This window comes from Zosterops lateralis, assembly GCF_965231275.1.
Source record: "Zosterops lateralis genome assembly, chromosome: 15".
Lineage (NCBI taxonomy): Eukaryota > Metazoa > Chordata > Aves > Passeriformes > Zosteropidae > Zosterops > Zosterops lateralis.
Genome location: NC_139775.1, coordinates 3,064,596 through 3,082,358, shown reverse-complemented (window position 1 = coordinate 3,082,358; position 17,763 = coordinate 3,064,596). Strand labels below are relative to the sequence as shown.

Sequence of the window (17,763 nt, the reverse complement as noted above, 5' to 3'; positions counted from 1 at the left end):
ATATACCCTACTAAGCCTTCAGGAGCGGGGGCAGGCAGCTCACCAGCCCTCCAGTTTGTCTCCCACCAGGCTCCCAGCCTTTCCCTCCTCCTTTCCCTGCTCGTGGGCCGAAAAGTAAATAAATACAGGCATTAATAAACAAAAGGAAAACAAAAGCAAAGCCTGCTGCTCTTGCATACTTGGCAGACTCGGCAGGCCAAGCTGCTTTCATCTGCACCCCGGCGCTGGTGTGGGACGTCCTGTTTACTCTCGCCTGCTCCGGCAGCTGATAAGGCAGCTGTACCTTTTGGAGAGTCTGCTGTGTGGTGGTGGGGTGGGGACAAGCCTGGCTTGTTGAGGACACTACCACCATGGAGGCACCGCTGCTGTTGACACCACTGTGCGCAAGGGATGCTGCAGCAGTGCTGGCCAAAGGCTTTCCCCATCTCTGGGCGGTTGCAACATCGAGGGCAGAGAGAAACACACTGATTTAGTCCTTTGTGTTGTTCCCCATCTCCTTTTTTTTTTTTTTTTTTGTTTAATTTGCATTTGGGCCACTTGCAGTCCCAGACTCCATGTGAGTCACTGTGTTCCCAGCCTGGCTGTGGGGACTTTCACCAGGGATCATGTGCATGGCGATGGGACAAACACCCGTCCTGGTACTGACGGCAGCGAGAAGTACTTGAGACTTGGGGTGGGAGGGCAGTGTTGGGAGACGGCAAAACTTGTGTGAATTGGCTCCAAGAGCCACTTCCAGCTGCTTTGGCCCAGAAAACTGGAATATTTGTGGGAAATGAACATAAAAGCATCCGAATCGCAGGGCCTGAGCGATGCTTGCAGCTGCAGCTTTGGGACTCGCCTGTCCCAGTGCTGGGTGGGAGAGTGCTGGGACCCCCACGGGGGCATGATCCACATCCTCAGCACCTCTGTGCAGCTGGAGGTCATTTAATCCTCCACCAGCACTGTCTGCCTTGGGGTGAGAGGCTGCAAAGAGTGATGGCTCTGGGATGGCCGAGACTCAGCACTGGGATGTGCAGAGGAGCTCTCAACCACTGCCCCTTTATTTTTTTCACCCTTCTGCTATTTCCCACCCCTGTATAACATGCAGGTGGTTAAAATAAATAACCCAGAAGCCCTACAAAGTTTATTTTTCCCTTCCTGACTTTTAAGACCAGCCTTGAATCTATCAAAACCAATCCCCCGTGCCCCAGAGCTCCCAGCAACTGCTGTTTCTTGGTCTGCCTCAGCTGCCCGGTGGGGCCAGTTCAGCCATTTGGCAAGCCAAGAGTGGAGGAGGAGATAAATTGAGCATCTTAAAAGCATCTGGAAACACTTCCCACGGCACTGCCAGATGAGATCTGCAAAGCCACAGCATCACTGAACAGCCCTGCTCCCAACCCCTCCTTCCTCCTCCTCGGTGGATGTGTCCCCCTTCGGCCCCTACCAGACCATGGTGGTTTCACCAGGGACACAGTGCTGGGTTTGTGTTTGTCTATGCTGAGGACAGGGAGCAGAAAGCAGCAGTGACACTGCACAGCAAAGCAGTGTCAGCACTGGGTGATGCTCCAGCCATGTCACCAGCCTGGTGAGCCCCCCTTGTTTAGGGTGGGCTGTTGAGTTAGAAAGCCCTTGAGGAGCAGGGGGCCATTCTGGCTCCCTGGTGAGCACCACATGCACAAGCCCCAGAGCTGATGTGTTTGGAAGAGATCCTGAGTGGCCGGTGATTTATGGGGTGCAAGCTCCAGGATCCGTGAGGTTTGCCTGGTGGGAAGAGGAAGCAGGTGGGAGAAGCACCAGCATCTGCAACACCTCGCAGTGAGCAGGGAGCTGTGCTTCCTCCCACTTCCCTCCACGGGCTGGGAAGGATTAAAAAATCCCTGAGCAGGGATTTTTGCTGAGAAACACTGCCTGCTCCAAGGCACAGCCTTCCTTGCCTGCAGAGCCAAGGCAAACGGCCCCAGCAGCCATGGAGACACCAGGTGCAGCAGGGAAAGTCCTCTGCTGCTGCCACCATCCCGGAAAAGTCCTCTGCTCTACCTCGCAGCAGCACCAAGGCACTGCAGTGTGACAGGCTGCTTCATCATCATGGCCACAGCCAGGCCACCCTCTGTCCCTGCCTGGCCACTCCCAAATGAGCTGGGACATTGTGGAGCGCTGGGACAAACCGGGCTGGAGACACGGGGTGAGGAGGAGCGCTGGATGGAGCATTCCCCTGCTCACAAAACCTCCCGGCTGCCAGGCACAGGGCTCCAGCATCCCCATGTGGTCACAGCGATCAGAGTCTCCCTGTTCGGGGTTTTCTTTCCAGCGGATGAGCCAGTGGACACTCAGCTCTGTCCTGGCCCAGCCTCCTGAAAGCACCAAGAGTGGGCTGGGGAGATGGGGTCATTCCTCAGAGGCTTCAGGAGGGGTTAGAGAAGATGAGCTGCGATTTCAGCTGCCTGCTGCCTTCCTGGACTTATGGACAGTGCAAAACTCCACTGGACCCTCCCGAAAAACCACAAATCCAGCTCTTGAATGCACCCAATGGAAGGAGCTGGGCAGGCCAGGCCACGGCAGCAGCAGGCACTACCTGCACAGTGCCACGTTCAGCAGGAAACGCGAGCTGTACTTTCAGCCATTCCCCACCCTAAGAGGTGACAGCAGATGGGGACACACAGTCAGTAACCATGTCCCACAGCCACCAGCTCTGCCTGATGATTTTCCATCCGCCTCCAACCCACGGGAGCTCCCAGAGGCACGGCTCGTGTTAGCACAGCTCAGCACACCACAGAGCAAATACGTTTGAAAGCATCTCCCCAGGGCATCCCTCCCTGCCTTATCTCAGAGCACTGAGATCTAAGGGACCACTACTGAAGGCTGATCTGAAGGAGAGGTTTATTCAAACACATACTTCACCCTTTCCCTCTGTTTTCTCCAAGCCCTGAATGGCTCAGGAGAGAGCTCTGCCCTGTTCCTGCTGGGACTGGGAGCAGTGCAGAGGGTGAGCAAAGCTGGAGCTCCTGGAACACAGGGAGAGGTCACCAGGAAGGTGGCTTTTGCATGTTCCCACCCCTGGTGGAGTCCAGAAACCTGGTAAAATATTTACACTGATGACTCTGACCTAGGCTTTATTTTCCTTCATGCCATGAGATTCCCTTGATTGCTCCAAGCCCTTTTAGAGCTTTAGGGAGCAGATTTAATCATCTCAGGTCAGGGAAGAAGATGGAAATGTGGGTTCATCCTTTAGATGGGAATAAAAAAAGAAGAGGGGAGACACATCTGTCAATTACTAGTGAAGGGAGAAAAGCTGGTGTCTGTTGAGATTCACAGCCACGAGGGGTAAGTCATGACAAAGAGCCCTCTGTGGTTCTGAACTGGACTTATGGGCAGGACTTGAGAGCACAGGTGTGGCTTTCAGCCATACAGCATTTAAAACAAATACATAACATTTCCAAAGACAGAGTTGAATTATTGCTTATCCCCACACCTAGGAAGGGAGAGGCTGAGATCAGAGCAAGAATAGCACAGGATGAGGGCAGGAGCCCCACACCTCCTTTGACTGGCAGGACCAGGCAGAAAACAGATGAGGAAAATTAGAGGAAGGTGAAGGTTTCAGTTCACTACATGATAGTGATGTGGTGGTGGGCCCGTGATCAGAGAACTGCACAATCAGAACTAAAAAGAAACCCACGATACCCTGGGGCAGCACTGAGCAAGGTGAGCCCATGCTGAGTTTCATCTTTCCCCAAAGAGGAACGCCTTGACTGGGCTGAGCTCCTGGAGCACCATCCCAGACCACTTTTCCACACTTCTTGTACTTGTGCTGGTGGAAATGAAGCCACTCACGTTTACTGCTGCTCCAGTGGGGAATAATCAAAGCAGCAGAGGGGCCTCAAGGGGTTAAAACACACCTGGCACAGGAGAACATCTCCCATGGCTGCTACAGCATCTTCTGCCCCCACAGCAGCCACCAGCCCAGCCCCACGCCCCCTTCTGGGAGAAAACACAGATCAATAACCAGGAACAGTGGTTTTAAATCATTTATTTTTAAAACATGAAACCCAAGCTGAATAGAAACCACAGAAATTACATTTAGGTTTTTTCGTTTAGTATTTGCAAACCAAAAAGTTACAGTAAAAAATAGCTACGTTACAGTCAATAGAACTACAGAATTAAAAGTAAAGATACAAAAATGGGCTCAATCCTCTTAAATCCTCACAATTTAAAAACATTTTGGGTAAGTGCAGGAACACTTGAAAGAAACTAGCAGGTCCGAAGTTTAAAAAAAAATTATATATATTTATATATTATATATGTATATAAAGTGGTATGATATACAACCATTATGGTTAAGAAGAAGAAGAAAACAAAACAAAACAAAACAGAGGAGTTAAAAAAAGGCCAGGTACATGTTCACCATTAGGTTTCTGTGCACAGTGTCCAAGAAAATAAACTTCCCTCTGAATGATGTGAATAAAACTCCTGGGGCCTCCCGTTACCAAGGGACCTGAGGCACGCGACGTGACGGCTGGGCAGCTGCACCCAGTGCAGAGGACAATGGAAGAAATGAGGCTTTTCTGGGACTTCAGCAGCCTCCTGGGCAGAGGGGCCACTGGAGAAGTCTTGGTGTGAGATTAGGGGAGGAAGAGGAAGGAAGGAGTTGGGAATTGCATAGTGAGGAGCAATGTGTTATATCAAATATGCAGAGCACCTAAGAGCTTCATGCTACAGTAATCCTCTTTAGGAAAGGAGTGTTTTGAACTTTCTGGTTGTCAATTTATGTTCCACTTTGTTCGTGCAGCCACGGGGGCTGGGTGAGCACACGGGAGCTCCAGGCCACCAGTTACCCATCCCTTGTCTCCCAGCTGGGCAGCACGCTTCACCATCACGGCTTGGCAGGGATCCCACACCCCCCTGACAGCACAAACCACTTGTCAGGCATCTAGGAACTGCTACCAAAACATCCCACGCTTCTGCTAGGCCCCCTGGACTGCCTAGGGAAGCCAGCCATAGCATGCACACCATGTCTGCCGAGGGGAAGGAGGCTGTGATGGAAGGAGGTACAGACCAAGCCTTGTCAGGTCTCTGTCTCAAGGCATGAGATCTGCTCCTCAGTGCCTCCCTGGGGGGCTTTTCCCCTCCCACCCAGAGATGCTCACTGAGTGGCACTGACATGCTTGCTGAGCTGGGGAACACCCTGGCTTCCCCTTGGACCCCAGGTAGGAAGTACTTCAGAGACAGCTCCTCTCCCCAGCTAAGGGGAAACCCACCCACCTCATCTCCTCTGGAATTAGGTGGGTGGCAGGGATCAACAAGCCAAGACACTTCTCTCTTCTTCAAAGGGCTCAGAATGGTATTTCAGTGGCTGCTGGGAGGAAAAGAAGGAGGCACCAGAAGTGAAGCCTGGGTTTGCTCCCACAGGTACCTGAACCTTTCTCTGGGGGCACCCACACACTCCTGTCTCCCACCACCTTCAGCACCCAAAGCTCTGTGAGCAATGGCTGAGCAGCTCCCTGAGAAATGGTTTAACTCTCAGAAAGGCCAAACTTTTCATGTGGTTTCAGGGAACTGCTATGGAAATCCTGACTTAGGATCACTTAAAACCCCATGCAATGTATCCCCCTCAAAGCACTCAAATGAACATCCCTTGCATCTTGGCTGAGATGACTGTACACGGAAAATCAACACCTATCAAATGGAGAAAACTTAAAAAGGACAGGAGGGGAAGGGAGCACTCCATCCTTCACATTTGGATACATGGATGCACGCTAAAAATCTTAGCTTGAACCCTTTTATCAGCACACAAAATGAACTCAGTTTAATAATACATACAGGATACAAACACTACAGTTATAATTCCCAAGACAGCACAAGAAATTCACAGCCAAGTCTTGATTTGATTTCCTTTACAATTACAATGCAGTCTTGAACACTGGACACGAGAGTCCAACATGCTATTTACATTTCACATTGTGGAGATGTTTGTGTGCTTGGAAGAGTTCTCAGTTCCAAAAGAAAGTGTCATTCACACATGATGATGCAGTGGAAATAAACCAAGCCAACCAGACAAGCCAATGACCACATTTGTGCTTCTGAAAAAGTAACATGAAGTGTCTTCACTGATGCAGTCACCTTCAACCGGACGAGCTGCCATCCATTCTGCAGTCAGCGAGGTGTCCAGAGGCCCATCTCAGCTCCCCTGACTTCTGGACCCTTTTTCTAGCAACCACTAACATGAGAAATGTCCGATAAGGTCAGCTGGGACACACCAAGTGATATGGCCTTGGCATTTTGTCACATTGAAAACAGAGAGACACGATGGAAGAGAGAGAACTCTCTACAGCTTTACCTCCTGCAGCTTGAAGAGTTTGGACTCCCTCAACCATGAATGCCATCCAGAACAGATGAGTCTTTGCCAGATAGCACCTGCTGTTCACCCGAGAGGGAGGCACAGAGTCTGGGAGATCTTGGCTTTTCAAAGTCCCCTCCTCAGACAAAATGTGACCATATGGATGAGACTGATTATGTCGCAGCCATAAGAATAGGCAAAGGCCATCTGTTCTTCAGCAGATCCATTCAGACCAGCCTGCAGAAATGCCACACTGTTGCTCAAGGTTCCAGTAAAATAAAAAAAAAAAGGAGAAAAAAAAAAAAAGTAGTAGTAATAACAATAATAATAAACCAAAAGAAACCCATTTGTCTGTGTTTCCTATCCAGCGCTCTGCACAGCATGCAGCGGGGCAGCAGAGTTCCAGGATGCTTTACAAAAGTGCAATATCCATGTCAAGTAAAGGAAGTGCTGGCTGGACACAGGTACACGGCTCACACCGCAGTCACGTCGTGCTGGCCTCCAGAGAGCAAAATGTTATCTCCATAACATTCTTTCCAGTTATATGTTGAAGTCACAGAGCACGTATCTCCACAGCTGTGCCTTGCTGTGAGCCCCAAACACTGTCAGGAGTTGTTCTGGGTGCTGGAAGTGGCTATGCCAGACCTTGGAAGGAAGCAGGTCAAGGTGGCTTCTCCACTAGATGCTGCAAGCCAAGGCATTGCCTCACTCCCATCATTGTGTGGCAGAGACAATGCCACAGTGACAATTTGGACCCAGCCCAAAGTGCAGCCACATGCAGGCTCAGGGTGCATTCTGTGCACAAAGAAGTCGCTACACAGAAGCACTTTTGTTTTCACAGGGGTCCCCACACCCTCCAGCTTCCAAAACACTTGCCTTCCACCTGTAGGACTGGGCCACAGATTTCAGGGCAGCTCCCCTAAAATTGATAATGTGAGTAGCAATTGGAGCACATCCTAGCAAGGAGGGATGATGGCAGAACAACTCAGTCTTGATAAGGATTATATGGCTCTTGATTCTTTCTTCAAAGTGAGGGAAAGGTTGGGGTTCCCCCCAGAGAGCAGTTGGGTGCTTGGGGCCCTGCAAGATCACCACACCCTGCACACCCACATCTCCTGGTAGGCTCTAAGACAGGATGGAAACCCTGGGGCTCGTGAGCCACAGTGTCCCTCCGTAACCACCTGTGACCACATTTCCCTGCCCTTGTTATTTGATAAAACAGAGGTATGTTTCAGTGTGAAGCCCATCCAACGTGTCTGAAAGGGCATCCTCAGTCCTGAGCAAGAACATCCTGCTTCCAGAGATTTATGGTGAAGTCTGAAGTTTATTCCAAACCTTTCTCTTCCTGTCTGTATGGTGATGTCTCCTCCCTGTCTCTCACTCCTTCAAATGGTAACAGCTGGCCTTGCAGTTTAGTAGTGGTTTCTATCTTAAGAGGAGTCTCAAAGCTTGCTCTGCCACAGAGCTGGTACCATTTCCCAGCAGATCCCTTGAGCCTGTTTAGCTGCCTGCCAGGAGCAGTTCTCACCTCACTGCAAGAAGGCAACTGACTTGAGTAAAGGCAGGTTGGTAATTCTGTGCCCCAAAAAGCAAACGTGGGGTAAACAGACACCGAGTCTGAACATCACTGAGGTGACAATGAACTGCCTCTGCCCATGGCTCCACTCCAGTTTGAGAGATGTTTCCCACTCAGTTTCCTCTGCCAGTTATTTAATATAATGCTCAGCAGCTCTGCTAAGATTGCCCCTACTAAGAGGTAAAAAGACAAAAAGGAACATCATAGTTACCCTACTGAAAGGGCAGTAGTTGACAGTACCTCCCAAGAGGCAGTCTCCTCTTCCAGCAGGAAGCTGTCAGTGCCCTTTGGAGCACTGCTCTTCAGTGGGAAGTACAGCACCAGTGAAGGATGTTGCCCTCTGCAGGCACCCAGCTGCCCCTTTGCAAGCCTTGTTCTGCCTCACGTCTAGAAAATGCCTTACATGTGCATTAGTATGGTCAGATAGTGGTTAGCAATGTGCCTTCAAAAACTAAACAAAATAGAATAAAATATAAATCTGTTCTGACACTCACAATGTTGTCGAGGGTTTCGGACTCTAGAACACAGAAGATACACTGACAATCTTGTGAGTTTGTTAGGACTAGAGGCTCCAGAAACCTCCTTCAATGCCATTTCAGCAACCCTGTGCTGTAGGTTATGATTTATAAAAAAGGAAAAAAAGAGAGTCTGGCAGAGTTCACAGGTCATTCCTGCAGGGAGAACTTGCATTTGCTATGAATCCATTGGTGCTTCCAGTTTCTCTTGCTTTTGCAAGCTGACTGTCCCATAAGATCTAGCATCAGAGAGCCAAAACTCTTTAGTGCAAAAATACCTCCCATAAAGTCTTGTAAGTCTTTCCCTGGAAAAATTTGGCACCAAGTGAGTGGCTGGCTCCTGTTTGATCTGCATCAGCCTAGGAAAGGCAGCACCCAGAATGCCATCTGCAAATCCCTGGGCTTCCCTGATGGAGCAGAGAGGTCAGGTCCAGAGCAGTGGGCAGGGTAACTGACTGGTGCTGGGCCCCCCTGCTCCTCCTCAAGAATTCACGTGATATAGAGGGGAAAAAAAAGGCATTTTCTTAATGGACTTAAAAAAAAATAAAAATAAAGAGGTTGATCAGGGTAGTGAAATGGTTTGCTCTTCTAGAGCAAATTCCAGTGGATATGCAGTGACACCATGAGACAGGAGGTCCCTCCTTCCTCACCCAGGGCAGAGCACCAGAGGATTCCCACTGAGACGCCACGCTCTGCATTCCCTCGCTGCACTCCAGCCACAGGCACCCAGCCCTGCTTCTTCAGTGTCTGGCAGGCTGCTGGTCCCACTGCAGAAGTGAAGAAGATCTACCACCATCTTTCACCAAGTCCCTCTTGGAACAGAAGGGGGGAAGAAGGAGGCAGAAGGTGTTCAGCACCTGTTTCTGACAGGCTGCTCTGGTAAACTGGCCCGAGGGCTGAGGGGCAGAGTTTCCTGCCCAGGTGCTGTCAGCTGCTGGCCTGCACACCTTTGCTCTCTTGCACATCAGGTACTACAAGGTGAAGGCTTAAATTCAAAAGTAGCTTCCACTCAGTGGGCAGGTACCAGGTTGGAAGGGTGGTCTGGACTGGAGAAACAGAAGGAGCTGCACTAGGTTTTAGAACAGCAGGATTGTTCTACGAGGACAGCACAGGGGCACAGCAGTTGGCACATTGTTTAGTCTGACTGCATGTGTGAGTTTTGTTTTTTGTTTTCATTTTTGTTTTTTTTTTCTTTTGCTTTTGCCTTTTCATTTTAATGCACACTGCCAGCATCTGGACGAGGTTGGTTGGTGGCGAGGTATTTGGCTCTCATGCTGGAGGTGTACTGGAGAAAGAAAAGACAAGACAAAAAAACACAAAACAAACAAACAAAGTTAAGTCAGAATGACTAATGTCACGATGGAACCACAGATTTCTACCACTTCTCGGCATAACATGGTGTGTATTTACAGCAAGCATCTCAAGGAGCTGCTGACTCAGTCTTAAGAGGAAAGTTTCACAAGTCACTGCATAGTTCACTCTGAGCAACATTCTGCCAGTCTCCTGCAGAGGTGCTGGCCAGGTCAGTGCAGACGTGCTGGTGATTTATCCAAGCTCTCCAGAGAAGGAAATCCAATAGTCACTAAGTCAAAACATGACATATGTTGTTTGAGAGAAGAGAGGGAAATGGGAATGATGCGGATGTAAAAACCCACCCCACACTTCATCCTCTCTTAGTCATGTTACTGCTTTCAACCGTGCCAGAAAAGGAGGTTGAAAAGAAAATGGGTGCTCACTGCATCTTCACATTGCATTTTATAGCAACAGGGGCATCAAAAGACTGCATGAGCCATGGATGGGCAGCTTGAAAGAAAAGTGAGGAATAACAAAATGATTTATGCCCAAGAAAGAACAGACCCTATCAGGCTGGAAACAGGCTGCCATCAAACAGGATGATATTAGCAAGTTATCAGGTGGGTGAGAGCCCATTGTGGTTTGGGATCTAAGCTGTGCACTGTGCAGCAGCAGATGAAACTCCAGCGTGGGGGTGAGAAGAGCAAGTCAGAAAGATGAAGGTTAGTTCAGTTTGGAGGTGGTGGTGCTGTTCTAATTCTCTTTTATTCTAAGCAAGCAAGGCCAAAACAGCTCCCAGAAGCTACTGAAGTAACTTCAGCTTTGTGTCATTCAGCTTTGAATAATGAGCTGAAAAACATGTAAATAATGTCCAGCAGTAAGAACAGAACTTTGCCTCTTTACACCAATGTATTTCATGATTTCTGGGTCCTGCTACCACAATATTAACAACCAAGCAATGAGGACAGACATTTCATTCCTCTTTTTATACCCTCTGGAGCCTGAATAATTCTATAATATCCACAGCTTACTTCCCAAGAGTGCTCTTCAGCATACTGACTTTTTATCACCTCTTAAACTGAACCACATAAAACAGCCAGTTAAGCTGGCAAAGAGACAACTGAAAGGCAGTTCCACACCAGGAGGTGTGATTTATCTTGCCCACTGGGAAAGAACATTATGAGGCATCTTTAGGCTCTCAAAAGCTCAGCTGTCCATGGGGGAATTTTCAGAGAATTAACAGTATTTTATCAGTTTTCCTTCAAAGACTGACCTGGGTTGAACCTCTGCATAATAGAAGAGAGAAACTGCTCCTCTGGCAGAGCTGATCCCATCAGCACAAGATGAAGACACCTGTGGCTTATTTGCACACTCAGCTTTTAGTGTCTTCCATAATTGGAAAACTTTTTTCAGAACATGTATCTTAATATAAATCTCTGGCCCAGAAATGGCATCTATATTTAGCAGACAAAGGGTACATCTGTTCTTTCTAAGATGTATTTTTTGTCAGCAAGAGGGCAAAAGATAGAAAATAGCAAGCTGAGCTACTTTAAGGACAATAATCTGTATGGTTTATTAAATATGATTACTGTTTCAGAGATAAAGTTTAGGGCACTATTAATACATAGGAAAATAACCCAACAGGCTCAGAGAGGTTTAGAAGTCAAAGAACTTTCTCACAGAGTAAGTAGGGCACATTTCAGGTACTGCAATGCTGAAATTATCAGCCAAGCCTCAGGCTAAGAAGAGGGCCTTAGAAGGAAAAATGCATTTGAATGCCCAATTTCCATTTGCATTCTCTGTAGTGACATGTGACAGGAGATGAGTATGAACAGAGAACTTTTCCAGGTGCTAAAGTTTTGTAAGAAGTATTTAGAAAAAAAAATAATTCCAGCTAAGGTTATTGTGTATCTTTCTGGACAAGTCATACAGGTTCAGCACACCACATGCAACATAAACTTTCTTTAAAGCATTAAAATCAAGAGGACCACTTGATGAATTGCATTTCAAAGATGTACAAAGTACACCCATCGTGGTGGGAGAAGCTGAAGAGTTCCCTCCTTCCTCCAAAAAGAAAAGACCCCACATTGTTTAAGTGTCACTAAAACAAAGTCACCAAGAACACAAGATCTAGAGAGTCAAACAGAGAGTATTTTACATTCAAACCTACCTGCAAATCCAGCACAAGGAACAAATCAAGACTCAGAGCAGTCAGAGTTAGGGCTGATGTTCTCTCCTTAACTCAGGATTTTTGCACCTTTGTACCTCTTCCCAGTTCAACTGAACCAGTTACTCCTTCTGTTGGGTATTTTTAATGACCATGATAAGTATGACTGAAACCTGGCAGTAGAGAGCCAACACTTCCCAGTGCACCTCTCAGCAGCACAGCTCTAGCAGTGTGCTCTGGATCTCAGTCCCAGCATCACCCTCCAGGTACAAGGGCTTTCTCCACATGCTGCAGTCCTTCCTCCAAGTCCTTCTCTGCATCCTCTGCTGGGAAGCAGAGGAAAGATGCTGTGGAACACACAGGTCCCAACATCTGGACAGGCCAGCAGATGAAGATGTATCAGCAGACACTTGCCATTTTGGATATGAAACCAAACTATATTATCCAGAGTTAAAATAGTTAGGCCTTCAGTTGCTTAAAAAAAAAAGTCACTATGGCTTTAACTCCTGTAAAAAGTGATTCTAAAGACAGAAAGCCTGAGCACAATTCAGACCAAGGAGGTTTTGGACTCCACTCTGAGGCACACAGATGTCAGGTTCTCAGTTGCATTTAGTTTCCTTTAAAGAGGAGCTTTCATAGAAGGTTAAAGAACACACACAATTCAGTCATTCTTCCAGCACACTCACTGGAAGTACCCATGTGCCTACACCCTCATTTATCCTTTCAAAAACAGCACAGAGGACAAGCTTCTACCCATACCTCCACCTCACTGTCAGCTTCCCCAAGAAGGGCACCTGAAAGAGTTCTTGTTACCATTCCTGCTGGTGGCCTGGGCTATTCAGCACAGCCCCTCTCAGACACTTACCAGCCAGCTCTGACAAACACAGCTGCTCGCACACAGGTTTATTTTTGTATTTCTCCAAAGAAAATAAAAGTCCCTCCTTCGCATTCAGCCCTGTTGAGGGTATAAACTTTCATAGGTGTGGTTTGCCAGCACATACTAGTTAGGCACTTAACACACATAGCCTGGGCACAAAGGAATCATTGGTGGCAAAAAAAAAAAAAAAAAAAAAAAAAAAAAAAAATTAATAAAATTAAGGGAATAGTCAGTTCATTTTAGAGGCCATAAATTCTACTTACTCCTGTGAAATCCATGAGCACTTCACAGCTAAGCAAGCTATGCTGAAAGATCACTTACTATATGAAACCATAACCGAGTACAAACCATTTACTATTTGTGGTTAAAAACCCACGTGAATTTCTCTTGAGCTACCCTGACTTTGATTTCCTGCCAGAGCTGTTCAGGTACTCCAATAAAGACCAAAGCTTCTGGATTCAAGTTCTGAAAGGCTGATCTCAAACAGCTAGAGCACAGTAAACACAGAGGGTTTGGTGTTATTATGTATGGGAGGAACAAGATGCAGGGAAACAGCTAATTCCAGCCAGTGGGTTCTGAATTCAAAGGGACTTAAGTCTTTCAAGTCAAAAGAACTGAGCTTCTGTTGGTTTTGTTTGTTTTGAAAGCCTTGGAAAGAATGCAGTGCCTTTTCCATGGCCCTTCAGACAGCCACATTAAGCTCGGGTGGGACCATAGATAAACAGAAGACAGTGCAGACTGGGATCAGGTCATGTTCCAGCCCAGGGATTTCAAGTCTAGAATGAAGGCCATAGAATTCCCCTGCCTTCACCAATATTTTGTTTCATGGCACAGATCCATCTAACATCGCTACAATACCACCTACAGGAACAACAAAGCAGAAAACCCAGCACAAGCTGAGGCCCAAGAGCAGTCTTAGCAAGACTTAAGACTGAGAAAGCTTTCAATGGGGTTGGCACCATGCTTCCAGACAGGGTTGTTTGCATTCATGCACCGTGGCAGGGGCATCAAGACACCCGATGCAGCAGTCCCCAGGCAGGCAGGCAGTGAGGGGCAGCAGGGAGGCAAGACCAGGCACCAACAGGACACAAAGGAATCCAGTGCAAGGCTGGAACAGCAGCAGCTTTATGGACAGGTATTTCTGGGAAGAGAATGCAAGATGTGACTGCGTGAGGCAAAAGCCACGGGCTCCCTGTTCCCACTGGAACCAACACCTTCCTGGCACTGCATGAAGCACTGACCTTCACACCACCTGAGTTGTCTGGTAGCCCTAATCATACCCTGTATTTAACCAGGCTAATAACCCCCAGAAATGCAGACCACCTCCTCTTTCTGTGGGCATGTGGCTTTGTCATGAGGGAGGAAACATTGGCTGTCTTGGAGAACACCAGCAGCTACAGCCCATGAGGAATTCAGACAGTGAAATGGAACTAGGAGGGCCCTGCTTACAGAGTCTGTGGGACATGGATGGGATGATTCGGACACACAGAGAACAAACAAAGCAGTAAAAGGTTTTGAAACAGGATGAAACAGATCTTAGTGATTATATCTGGACCCTTAGGGAAGCTTTTTTAAAAAAATTCTGCTTCTTTCTGACCTTAAATATAAGGACAAAAGGAAAAGCTGCACACAGATCTGACAGGCATTTAAGTAACTCTTCAGGACAGTTTAAAATTAAAAACCCTACAAATGAGCTAAAAGCTTGTGGCAGGTTGGTATTGATGGGTTTGGATGTCATGACTACTGAGGACAAGCAGAACAGCAGCAAGGGCTCAAGGAGAGCCAAAAGCTGAATTAAGACAACCATTCCTGACTGAAGTGCTGCTAGATTGGTTCTTTTCACTTCTAGAGAATGGCTTCTTGTGATGGGAGAACTTCTGTGTTGCTTTTGAAGTGCAAGGTAATTTCTACACTTGAGCAGCACTCAGCACTTGGTGTTCAAGCTGTTCTGAAGTGTGGCATCCAAGCTGAAGCTGCTGTGAGGTAGCTTTGGTGAGGCAGGGGCACCTGTAACCCTCACACCGTGCACCAGAAGCCTCTGGAAGGTCGATACTGCTCCTTGAGTCTGCACCAGAGCCAAAACGGAGTGTTCACTTTAACCCTGGGCAGGAGGGAATGGGGTGGGAGGTGCAGAGGGGAAGGAATGTGAAGAAATAAAAGGCACTGGCCTGGGATAAAGAGTGCAGGGATGAGGGGAGCGGTTGGGAGTGGAGAAGGGGTTGAGCAAGAAGGACCTTTTTTTGCAGTACCTGTTCCATTTGCGGGCGCTGTTACCAGTATGTCCGTGCACTGTCCGAGGGCTTAAGCTGCCAGCTCATATGGCTGCTACTGTCCATGGCAGCCAAATACAACTGTGATGACGCAAGAAAGAGAGAGAAAAAGAGAGTGCAGCCTCAACGTGCATGAAAAACACAGTGCAAGCAAGTGAAACCGTGGTGTGTGTCAGCGACAAGGTGGGTTCTACCACCCTAAGGGGATATCCCTGTGGCAAGAAGGAGAAAACAGAAGGAATGAGAGAAGGAAAAACACAAACAAACGAACAAAAAGCCAGGAAAAGTAACAGACAAACAATGCAGCAGGATCATCAAGTCTTAGTTTTCACCATCTGTTCACAGAAAGCTAAATGGAATAGGTCAGCTCTGTCTACCCACTGGACATAACCTACTTGGATGGTTAACTCCCTTCTCCTCCCTCCCAAAAAGAGGCAGGAATGTGTGCATTGGTATTCCCTTTCCATCTCTCTCCTCCCACAGACAATTTGCTATGAAAAGTTACCATTTCTTCTGCCTCAATACTCTCTCAGCCACCTGCTATGGAGAGCTGCAAATACAAAAATCCCAGAAAAGCCTTTCCCTGTTTTCTGCCAGTATGAGAATAGACAGCATTTTTCTTCTCAACACTGCCTGTCTACTACATCCCTCCAGGAAACACATTTACCCTATAGCCTGGTTCCTTCTCTCCTCTGGGGAGAAGCTCCCTTTCCTATAGGTGCAGTGCTGCTCCCTCATCCTCCCCAGCTCCTGCACTTCCCCATAGCCCACACTGATGGCTGCCAACTCAAGTTACTCTGAAGAAAAAACCCTTTATCTACTCCCAAACCCCAGCCTAAGGCACCAGGACTCAGATTCCCAATCAGGGCATTAACACAAACAGCTACTGAAGGACTTCTTGCCTCACTAGAGCCCCGAGGAGGGAATGTGCTTTCTCTGAAGCAGAAGAGCTGTAGGGCAAGGGGAAGCAGGACATTGAAGGAACATGTGCCCTGGCAGTGCCAGAGGGACAGTGCCCTTCCACCCCAGGAAACAGCAGCAGTGCAGCAGGTCAGGGATCCTGCTGAGAGCGGATAACGTGACCGGAGCTTGCCACCAGAGCACCGGGGTCAGAAATCCCCTTTGGGAAGGGTGGAGGAGGTCTGGCCAAGGACAGAGACAAGGATCAACTCTGCACATTTCCACCTCTACAGCAAGATGAGCTGGTCCTCTTGAAGTGAAACCATGAATGTGATGCTTTCATTTCCACCATAACTCCTACTCCTTCATCCGCCAGGCTCCTCTTCCTCCCCTTCCCATCAATTTGAACCAGGCATCACAGAGTGGATTTGCTTTACCTATACCTGAGGGCTGGTTGATCATTAGGCATTTTACTACTCATCCTCTGTAATCACACCACCGAGTTAGTGAGCACTGGGATGGCATATTCTCCAGGTTCTGCTGTAAATCAGGCTTACAGGATCTAGCAAGGGAGGGCAAGATTCATTTAGTTCTTACCCAGACATGAAGACAAGCCCATGTTTTATCCAGCATACAGAAATGGCCATTAGGCCATTCCAAATACCAAAACCTTCCATGAAAGTTTCTTTTTTTTCCTCCATAGGAAATTAAATACAAAAATAGATTTCAAAGAAAGTAAAACAGTCGTGAAAGAAAGATTAAAAAAAATCTCAACAAAAAATAATACAGGTTTCATCCTAACATCTCTTTAGGGCAGATTAAGGAGAGAGGTTCAGCAATAACTCTGAATTTACAATTTGAACAAGTTTCTTTTTAAATTTGAGGAACCAATGGCACAGATAGCAAGTACACTGCATGCAAGTGAATCATCCTGCTGAAGTCACCCATCAAGATACTCATGCACTTCAGTGGTGGCAGGACTGGGCCCATAGGATTACCAGTGTTAATTGATTGACTTTTAGTCTTTTCATGTGCAATGTCCAAAGCAGCATAGCAGGGTTTTATTCTCCATGGCAGGTGAGACTCAGCTTGTCTAATCCAAGCTGCTGCCATTTATGGGCCAGATCCTGTGTTTGGCTGCACAATCAGCTCCCTTGGGAGTACACAGGAGTGGCAAACGTGTATCCCCCAAAGCTGCTGAAGCAAAGAGCAGTAAAGAGAGACTTACTGAGGGAGGTGGGGACTCCCGGCCAATGAGCGGGGTATTCTCGCAACGGGGGTTCTGGAAATTTGCATTCTGGCTCCTAGGAAAGGAAGAGACACATGGTAACGGGGCACGTGCCATGCTTCTCTGGGGAGGGTCTCTGGTGGGGACACAGGACAGAGCATCCTCACCCCCAGAACTACTCTATCACTTCAGTCTCCTTCAAAGATTTTCTTACAGGCCAGGTGGATCCTTCTTTTTCAGACAAGGGCATAAAACTATCATAATTTTCCTCAGATTGAGCACTATTTTTACATTCTTACTCAGAAGGGCCCACAATGAATCACATCAAGTGATTTAAAAATAGGTCCTTGTGAAAATCTGCCTCCCTGCAGCATCAGAACTGCCAAGTGGCAGAAATGGAGACAAAATGAGGACAACGTCTAAGGGGATAAACAAAATGATGCGACAGCCCAAAAAAAGATGGGCCCTGATGATAGTCCAAATGCAATCAGGGTTAGGCACTTCTGGAGAAAGCTCTGAAGATCCCACCTGGACTAGGTGGTGCCAAACTGCAACAGATGTCAGAGCTGGCTGCAAATACTGTAGAAAGAGAGAGCCCACAGGTTTTTTCCTGGCTCTCAGTCTTTT

General features: G+C 47.7%; 1 protein-coding gene across 2 annotated transcripts in view; it reads right to left on the bottom strand.

Moving 5' to 3' along the window:
- Positions 1–5,751: 5,751 nt before the first annotated feature.
- TTYH3 (tweety family member 3) overlaps positions 5,752–17,763 on the bottom strand; it is a 73,276-nt gene continuing 61,264 nt past the window's right edge. The window contains exons 13-15 of one of the 2 annotated variants that reach the window (XM_083872683.1): positions 17,137–17,212; positions 14,988–15,089; positions 5,752–9,686 (exon numbers count right to left, since the gene is read on the bottom strand). In XM_083872683.1, the coding sequence (XP_083728809.1) occupies positions 15,009–15,089; positions 17,137–17,212 (157 nt within the window). In that variant the 3' untranslated portion in view covers positions 5,752–9,686; positions 14,988–15,008. The remainder of the gene's footprint in view (positions 9,687–14,987; positions 15,090–17,136; positions 17,213–17,763) is intronic. The other variant, XM_083872684.1, reaches the window with a different exon arrangement.